Source organism: Gracilinanus agilis, chromosome 4 (assembly GCF_016433145.1).
Source record: "Gracilinanus agilis isolate LMUSP501 chromosome 4, AgileGrace, whole genome shotgun sequence".
Taxonomy (NCBI): Eukaryota; Metazoa; Chordata; class Mammalia; order Didelphimorphia; family Didelphidae; genus Gracilinanus; species Gracilinanus agilis.
The window spans coordinates 330610488-330620428 of NC_058133.1; the positions used below are offsets into that span (position 1 = coordinate 330610488).

At 38.8% G+C, this 9941-nt stretch overlaps 1 protein-coding gene across 1 annotated transcript in view; it reads left to right on the forward strand.

Moving 5' to 3' along the window:
• Positions 1–2739: 2739 nt before the first annotated feature.
• The window catches only part of C4H6orf163 (chromosome 4 C6orf163 homolog), a 36849-nt gene continuing 29647 nt past the window's right edge, over positions 2740–9941 (forward strand). Inside the window, exon 1 of the mRNA XM_044674358.1 lies at positions 2740–2887. Coding sequence (XP_044530293.1) covers positions 2740–2887 — 148 coding nt within the window. The remainder of the gene's footprint in view (positions 2888–9941) is intronic.

Below are 9941 nucleotides of genomic sequence, written 5' to 3' on the forward strand. Positions count from 1 at the left end.
GCTCCTTGAGAGAGCAACAATTGTTTATTGTCTTACTTTGTTATTCCCAGGTCTGAACACATTGCCTTGAACATGGTAGGTGCTTACTAAATGCCTGTAGATAACACTGGCAATTAAGAGCAGAAAACCAAGAAAGTGTTTTACAAAAATATCCTCATTTATTACTGTATCTATTGTAAGTAAATAATTTGTAGCTAAAATCACAGCTACAAGAAGCCTTTCCTCATCCTGTGTTGCTTGGGCCTCCCCCAAAAAGGTTATCACCAGTTTATCCTGTCTTGTTATTTGTACATAGTTGTTTGCAAGTTGTCTTCCTTTAGACTGTGAGCTACTTGAAAGCAGGGACCAAAGTGGTTTAAAATATCCTTTCTGTTTAAAATTGCTACCCTATTTTGTGTTTGACTGACCTGTGTCCATTGATGTCCTAGTCTCGTGTTTTATAGACTGTAATTTAATTGTTGCCCTGCTCTCCTTTAGATACCATCCTATTCCTTTAAAATATTTAGAGGAAAAAGGCGGTTACAAGGCAAGCTGAAGTAGACTAAGTGCCAAAAAGAGGGGCAGAAGTCTTTAGGTTTTAATTCAGCAGATTCATCAAAAAACATATGTCATGTTCCTGGCACCGTGCTGGGCTTTGAGGATAGTTAAAGACAGAAATCAAATAGCTCAAGTTGTTTATCTTCCATTAGAAAGAAGATACAGCTAAGTGAATAGTGTCATTTCAAAATGGAGACATAAATGGGAGGGTGGGGTCCTCAGAAATAGCTTTGTGTAAGAGGTGACCTCTGAACTATGCTTTGAAGGAAACTAGAAGCTTCTAAGAGGAAGAAGTGAAAAAGAAGTGCCTGGGATCTTAGCTTAATGTCCTAAAAAATTGATGTTTTGTCTCATTTTAAAAGTTTGTATTTTAAAGCAAAGTTAAATTTAAGTTTTGGTTGCTTTAGTTTGAAGAATTTAAAATGACCTTTGTGTTTGAGTATCCAATAAATATTTGCTTTAAATAAAAAATAAAATCCTTGGGGTTAGTAGTTGGAGTGGGATACAGGGAACACCTTAATTAAACATGCTTTGTTTACCGATGGTGACATAAATGGCCTGTAGTAAACTTGAGTAGAGCTTTTCACACATAATAGTTCTAAGTTAAGTCTGAATTTTAGGAGACAGATTTCTAACAATAATGAGTCCTGTTATAGTGGTTGCATTTCTAGACCAAAAGACAGTCTTCATCTATATAGACTGTGGAAAGCGAATGGTCATGTCAGCCACACATCCCAGATGCCATAGAAATGCCAACCAGAGGTCTTGGGAGGCTCCAGTGAAATGTAATAGAAAGAATACTGATTTGACTTGATATTAAGAGATTGGAGTTCAAATTCCTGCTTTGTCACTTAATAATAGTCCTGTGACCTTGGACTGCTAGAGTTGGGAGGGACCTTGAAGACTATCTGCAAAATCAAATCCTCAGGTCCCAGTTTTCCTCATAAGTGAAAAGAGAGGACTGGACTAATCTCTAACAGCCGCTTCTGTCTCTAATATTGACTGAGAAGAGTTTGCTTATTTCTCCCACAATCTAAAGGATAACTGAGATGGAAGAGCCTAAATGAGAGGGTTTTTTCTAGTATTAGAACTGAAAAAGACTTTCAAACATTCTCTAATCTCCAGATTCTTAGCCTGGGGTCTATGGATTTGTTTTTGTTTTTTAATACTGTAATGCTTGTGTTTCAATCTGATTGGTTTCCTTCACAATCTTCTTTATTTAATTTTATTCATTTAAAAATGTTATTCTGTTGAAGGAGGTCTCAATGGTGTAAAAAAGGAGCTAAGAACCCTGCTTTAATTGTATACCTCATCTTAAAGATAAAGAAATCAATATATACCTTAAACTATTTATTTGTAAAAATACAAATACAAGAAATGGTGAGAATAAGATTACCAGTTTTGGTATTCAGTGGTTTTTTCCTGTCAAATGACCATAGATAGGAAAGAAGAGAGGAGAGAGAGAGAAAGGCTTTCTTAAACCAGATGGGAAAAAAGAGAGAAGAAAGAGATAGAAAAGAGAAAAACAAGGCAGATGGTCAAGTCACTCTTATGCCATAAATTTGTGGCAGTTTGAATTTCTAAGTATAAATTTGTGTCATTATAATAACAAGTTTGTTAATTATATGATGTAGGAAACTAAACCTGATTATTTGGGAAGCTTGACTTCATTTTCCCTCTAAATTGTAGTGCCATTTCCCAAGCAGTTTTATTGCTCTGTTACCAAGCTGAATTTCGTTCATGCATAATCTAATGTGTACTTCCTGCAGCCTGGACCTCTGGGAAATCAATTATTCAAATACCTTAAAAACAAAGCATCTGGGAACAGTGAAATACTCCATAGAGTAAATACTCCTTTGTCATTTCCAGACACTTTTGTGAGCAAAGTTTGACCCTGGCAACGGTTGCTAAGTAAGTTGACAGTTTATAGCTTTAGGTCTGAAGGTCAACTTTCAGTAAAGCTACCACCTCAAGGTCTGCAAGCAAGTGCTCCTAATGCTCTTATTTGTAGAAATTTCACTAATTCATAATGGTGAATGATTTCATTTTAAAGCCGTCTTCCATATTTGACTGTGAAATAGTAAACTTATCTCCAGTCTGCTGAAATATTATTATCCCTCAACACCCCCATTATTGCTTTTCCTAATCTTAGCATGACAGTATTAGCCACTCTACATTGTGAATATTACCTTAAATTCAACTATGATTAGGAATCCAGATCTCCAGAGCTTTGTTTGCTGTGCAGTGTGTAATAAAGTAATACCACCACCACCTTCTGGGGAAGCTTTCCACCGGATCTATGAATACAAACCATTTAGGACAAGGTTTTTAACTCATAAGGATATACTAGGTAAGTGAGTTTATAATTTCCTCTAGATGCACTAATATTTCATAGTGGCAGATCTAAGCTTTCCTGTCATCTTCTTGTCTATTTGTTCTTCTGTTTGTTGATTAAAATTACATGGCCCTGCCAGCCATTTCTTTATTTTAGTTCAGATCTCTGACTTCATTAGTGTAGAGAATTCCCAGAGTATAAACTCTAGTGATGCAAATTGGCAACTTTAAGTCTTAGAGAGTTGCAAAAGGCTATTAGCAGATGAAGTGAATTGCCCAGGTTTATATCTGCATCAGAGGAGGAGTTCCAGGTCTTACTGACAAGGCTTACTATATTATGCTACCAAAATCTTCCTACCATATAGTATATCAAATGCTTCTCTGTGGCAGGTATGTCTAAATACCTAGGGGAGGAACAGAAGAGGAATTTCCACTAAAAGCAAGAACTAATATTGACTCTTGAAGGAAGATTTGTCTCCTTTACTTGTTTTCAAACAATCAACAAACAGTAATCAATCTTTAAGGCAAATAAATAGGCATGGTACAGTAGAGATGTATATAGACTTGCTTTAAATCTAAGTACCTCCCAAGCCCTTTTCTTTAGCTCCCTTCTCTCTGCTCTGTGGTGGTCGCCTCCCCTTCCATGGCTTCAGCTATTACTTCTCTTCAGTTCACAAGAGAATCTGTTTAGAGCTGGATGGAACCTTAGAAATCATCCAGTCTACCAACTATATTTTACATATGAAGATGATGAAGGCCCAAATAGGTGAACTGCTTGTTCAGAGGAGCATAACCAAGATTCATACTCAATTCCTCTGATTTTAAAATCAGTTCTCTTTCCACAGCACTGCAAAAATTCTGAAAATATCACTTGCCTGCTCCAAAATCTTTCATTAGAATCCATTACTATTGGAGACAAGTCCAAAATCCTTCACATGACACTGAACCCCTTCGCCATCTGGTTTTTTTTTCATTTTTTCATTATAAAGCATTTTAATTTCTCTTTCTACCTCTCCCCACCAATAAAGGAAAAAAAAAGAGATGCAAAGAAGAAAAATGAAGGCCTCATAAAAGTTTTCATAGTCAAGCAACATATTTCTTCATTGGCCATATCCCCCCAAAAAATGTGTCATTCTGCCTCAACTTTGCAATTACCTCTGTGTCAAGGAGGTGGATTGTAGGCTTCACCTTTGGTCTTCTGAATGGTGGGTGGCCATTACACTTACTGCTCAGAGCATAATTTGGTTTTAACTTTATTTTACATGGGGGATAGAGACCCAGCAGACCTGACATCAGAAGACCAAAATTTGAATCAGACTTATACTCTTTGTTAGCCGACCCTGGGGATGTCAACCTCTCTAAACCTGTTATTTCATTCGCAGAATAAGGACATTTACTTTGCCTATGTCAAGATTTTTGTGAGGATAAATGAGATGATATGTCAAAGTGCTCAGTAACTATAAAGTGGGTTATAAGTTAGTTTTCTTATTGTGCTTCAGGTACGCTTTATCAGGGATGGTGAACCTATAGAACACATGCCAAAAAGGGCATGCAGAGCCCTGTCTGGGCATGCCTGCAGTCACCCACCAGAGTTCATTATTAGAAAGCCTCAGGGAATCAGGGTGGAGCTGCTCCCCTCCCCCTTTCCAATAATAAACCTGCTTCTAGGCACAGACTGCCTCCTTACTACCTTTATCTCCAAATATTTGCATAAGATCTAGTAGGAATCTAGACATTTAGCTGGCTGGCTGGTCACCATAAGTTAGAGTGAGGTTTCTACTAAAGGAAGCCAGTTCTGAATTATGAAGAGCTATTGGAAAAGGAGAGTTTATAACTCTTCCACCTTCTACCTGGTAGGTAACAAACCTCAGAGCCAAGACCCTGTGGCAATCAAATAGGAGTGCCTTTTGTCAGTCCTTTATGGAAGAAGGTTTGTAAACTTTCTGAAAGTGTACAGTAGTGCACCAATTGAAAGGAACAAAACTCCCTAGCTGAAAGAGCAGAATAATTCCCAGCCATGCCTGAAGCTGACGGTTAAGAGTACACAAATCTACATCAAAGAGTGATCCCTGACTGTCCAGCAAGATATAATATTCTCCAAGGAGTCACCCTAATAGTCAAGTAATTAGACCAGTCTAGTCTGGCAGCAGCTTGACCTGTCTAGCTAAAAAAAACTATGCACTGAAAAGAACCAGGCGATTTGAGTAGTGGAACACTACATTTGTTACTGACAATGATGTCCCCCACTTGCCAGTGAATTTCATGAGGATTCTAGAAGAAGATCAAAGTTTTGCAATTCTGGAGTTATGGTTGCCTTGGCCACATACGTCTCCTGTACACACACACACACACACACACTCTCTCTCTCTCCCATTCATCTCAGAACTTTTTGCTAGAAAATATGGTGGAGGGTTTTTTAATTGAATTTTTAAAATTTCATTTTTTAAAATATTTTTCCATGTTTGCATGATAAGTTTTCTTTTCTTCTCCTTTTCCCTCCCCCCTCCCAGAGTTGACAAGCAATTCCACTGGGTTGTACAAATGTTATCACTTGATACCTATTTCCATATTTTTCATTTTTGCAACAGAGCAATCTTTTAAAGCCCAAACCCCCAAATCATATACCCATATAAATAAGTAATAAGTCATATGCTTTTCTTTTGCATTTCTACTCCCATAGTTCTTCCAATGTGGATAGCATTCTTTCTTGTAAGTCCTTCAGGAATGTCCTGGATTATTGCATTGCTACTAGTAGCAAAGTCCATTACATTGGATAGTTCCACAATGTTTTACTTTCTGTGTACAGTGTTCTCTTGGTTCCGCTCGTTTCACTCTGCATCAGTTCATTGAGGTTCTTCCAGTTCATTTAGAATTCTTCCAGATCATTATTCCTTATAGCACAATAGTATCCCATCACCATCAGATACCACCATTTATTCAGCTATTCCCCAATTGAGAGACACCTTTCATTTTTCAATTTTTTGCCACCACAAAGTGAGGCTATGAATATTTTTGTACGAGTATTTTTCCTTATTATGTCTTTGGGGTACAAACTTAGTAGTGGTATTGCTAGATCAAAGGGCATGAAATCTTTTAAAGCCCTTTGATACCCTAGGGTTTTTTTTTTGGGGGGGGGGGGGAATGCTTTGTAAATACTGTTCTTGCTATTCTGTTTGAGTAAGTATCTTTTCCAAGAGCTACTTGAGTCTATTGGCCAGTTGCTAGTAGGAAGCCCACCAGTGGAACATGTGAGCTACATACGGTATTAGAAGTAGTCACACACAGGATTATCCCTAGACCCCCAGAGTAGGAGCTGCCCTTTTGGGAACCCAAACTGTACAAGTTGAGAGAGTGATCCCAGAGAAAGGGTTACAACAAAATGAGCATAACTATTTACTCTTTTAGTACTTTGGAGGTCATGTTGATACTTTTCAGGTTATTCCAATGCAGTGCAGGACAGATAGCTAATGTATGCTCTATTACATATGCTCCTCAAAGGGAGTACTGTAAGTGAATCGATTACTTATGAGGTTTAATTAGATTCATAATTAGAATAATAATGTTAAATTTGTGGTCTATATATTATATGCTATAGAAATAATTTAAATTATTTTCATTTCATGTGGTTGATCATGTCTTTGCCCAACCAGTTTTTAGCAATTCTATTTTCACACTGGGGATATTTAATTTGAAGAAGAAAAGTCTTAGAAGAGCTAGGACTGCTGTCTTCAAATTGGGAGATTAAATTTCTTCTGGTTGGCCCCAAAAGACAGAACTAAGAGCAATGGAAGAGTTAAAGAGAGTTACAAAGTTACAAAGAAACAATTAGACTCCATGCCAGGAAGCTTTAGAAACAGAACTATCCAAAAGTGGAATGGGTTTGACACATTAATCCTCTCTAACTGGAGAGTCTTCAAGCAGGAAGTGAAGAGCCAGCCACTTGTAGGGTACAGTGCAGAAGAGATTTTTGTTTAGGCACTGGTTGGACTAGACGACTTCTATAGTCATCTTGTGTTCCTCACTATATCTCATCTCCCATATCTAATCTGTTGCCAAGACCTATTTATTTCTCTTTTACAACATCTCTTGAATAAGTCCTCTTCTTTCCTCTGACACTGTTGTTACAGGTCCTCTCTACCTTCTGCCTGGATTTTTGCATCAGCCTGCTGGTGGATCTGTCCTCCCCCCAACCCCAAACCAATCCATTTTACATTGTAACCATCAAAGTGATTTTCCTAAGGAGCAGGTTTGACCATGTCACCAACCTAATCAATAAACTCCACTGGTTCCCTATCATCTCCAAAATCAAATTTTAAAAAATGCTGTTTGGTATTCAAAGTCCTTAATAACCTACCCTCCTTTTACCTTTCCAGTCTTCCTCTTCCTTAGTCCTGCCATGAAGTTTTCAATTTATGACACTGGCCACTTGGCTCTGCCATGAGCAAGACACTCAGCTCTGCGCATTTTCTCTAACCATAGAAGGCTTTCCCTCTTCATCTCTGTCTACTGGCTTCCCCAGCTTCCCTTTAAGTCCCAATTAAAATCCCATCTTTTACTAGAAACCTTTCCCAATCCCTCTTAATGATAGTGACCTCTTCCCTCTTTTATTTGCTCCCTATTTAACCTGTGTCTGGAGTGGGAATCTGGGGTTTCTCGATATAGCAAGATGCACCCCTTTAATCACTCAAATAATCAGAGAGGCCATAAGATGCAAATAGATGTACCATTATTGCTTATCACTCAAAGGACAGGGACATTGCACTTGTCAGAGACTCAAAGGCAATGCCCAAAGACACACAGAACTCCCAGTTTATAGAAAACTAATACAATACCCTCCACTTGTACAAAAGAGTTCTAATTAAAGGTTTATGTGAGAAACTTGGAGGGGAGAGCACAGCTGTATCTAATAATAAGCTAATGGTTCAAACTTAACCTCTACTTGGAGTTTCAGGAATATTGATCTGAAATTACTAATATTGCTACTATTACTAGCCAAGAATATATTGAGATTTATACGATAATCTCTTACTAATCCTCACCCCACACACCTGTATAGTGTGTGTTTGTTTTTTGTTTTTTTTTTGTTTGTGATCTCCCCTATTAGACTGTAAGCTCCTGAGGCCCTCCTTTGCTTCTTTTTGTATCCTCTAAACTTAGTATAGTCTCTGGCACATAGGTGCCAATAAATATTTGTCTACTGATTGAACACTATCCTAAGCAAATGAACATTAGCCCTGTTTCCAGCCAGACCCTACAACCATCATCCAGGGAAGCTATCTCTTCAGCAGTGATGGCAAACCTTTTAGAGATAGAGTGTGGGGCTCCCCCCACTCCTAGACTGAGTTCCATGCAGCCCCCACCCAGAGACCACCTACCATGCCCCCCACACCCCCTACAGGGGAGGGAAGAAGCATTCCCATTGGGCTGATGGGTAGAAAGGTGGGGGATGTGGAAAAAAGTCGTCAGGTGTAATGGAGAGGGAGAGGGGAGCAGTTCTACCCAAGTCCCTCTGCCTTTCCAGTAATCTGGGGGAGGGGAGGGTGGGTGTGGCTGAGTGCCCACAGAGAGTGCTCTGTGTGCTATCTTTGGAGGAGAAGCCAACCTAGCTGAAGCATTAGGTTATCCAAAGAAAAGTACAGGAGGCATGATATTCCATGTAGGTTAAATCACAACCACCTCGACCACCACCACCTCCCTGAGACTCTGGTGGGAACATCTTGTTCCCAAAATTTGCTGGAAAAGCAGAACCCCCAATCCCAGACCACCCATCCTTTCTGTTCTAGTCTGACAGTTATTATTCAATGGAACTAACACTATGGAAAAAGGACCTTCCCTACTAGCTACCGCCACCATCTGCTGATGCACCATCATCTGTGAGGTACAGTAGGTAGGCCCAAGAACCCTGAAAATAGCAGTGCCTCTAATGCCATAGAACTTATATCTAGCCTGTAACCTGCACCATCATCCAGGGGAGCTATCTACCAGGTGTGTCAGTAAGTTCTATAGCCACCATCTTCTCAGTGGCTTTAGTAACTAAAGATCCAAAAATCCAAGTTCTCACACTAAAACTTAAGTTCTTACTACTTTGGCACTTCAAATGGTTCAATAGCTACGGTTCTATTAATGGAAATGACACTAAACAAGATGCATGACCATTTGCTTTGCTACCACCCCTTATAAACTACATCTGACATCTAGCTGAAATTTCTTATGTGTGTGATCCCCATTAGAAAGGGAGCTCCTTGAGATCAGAGACTGTTTTACTCTTCTGTTTATATTCCCAGGACTTAGCACAGTGCTTAAGTGATTAATAGATGCTTTTTCATTCATTCATTCATTCACTCATTCATTCATTGTCATCTCTAGGATGACAGAAGTAATCAGTTTCTTGATTCAAGATATTTTGATATAAAAATAATAGAAGTTATGGAAAGAGTCTGTTTCTTGTGTCTGAGTCTGCTCATAATTCTGGGTCCTCCACTATTCCACTAGTTTTGAAACACACAGGAAAAGTCCTAAATTGCTCAGCCAATGTATAGCATGGCAGAAAGCTATGAAAAGACAGGATTATAGGTCCTGCCAGCAATGGAGCTATACCTAACTGTAACTGATACTACAAGAGGCAATTGGTACCACTCTATTTCATTCTGTGGCCATGAAAGCACTACTTGGTGATTTTGGACACTTAGTTCAAGAGAAGACACACAAACCAGTAAGAAACAGTGTCCATTGCCCTGAAAGAGCAGTAGACATCTGTTTAAAAGTATGTTTAAAAGGGGATATGGCAAAACAGGGACATTAATGCATTGCTGGTGGAGTTGTGAACTGATCCAACCATTCTGGCTGGCAATTTGGAACTATGCTCAAAGGGCTATAAAAGAATGCTTTTTGATCCAGCCATACCATTGTTGGGTTTGTACCCCAAAGAGATCATAGATAAGCAGACTTGTACGAAAATATTTATAGCTGCGCTTTTTGTGGTGGCAAAAAACTGGAAAATGAGGGTACATCCTTCAATTGAGGAATGGCTGAATAAATTGTGATATATGCTGGTGATGGAATACTATTGT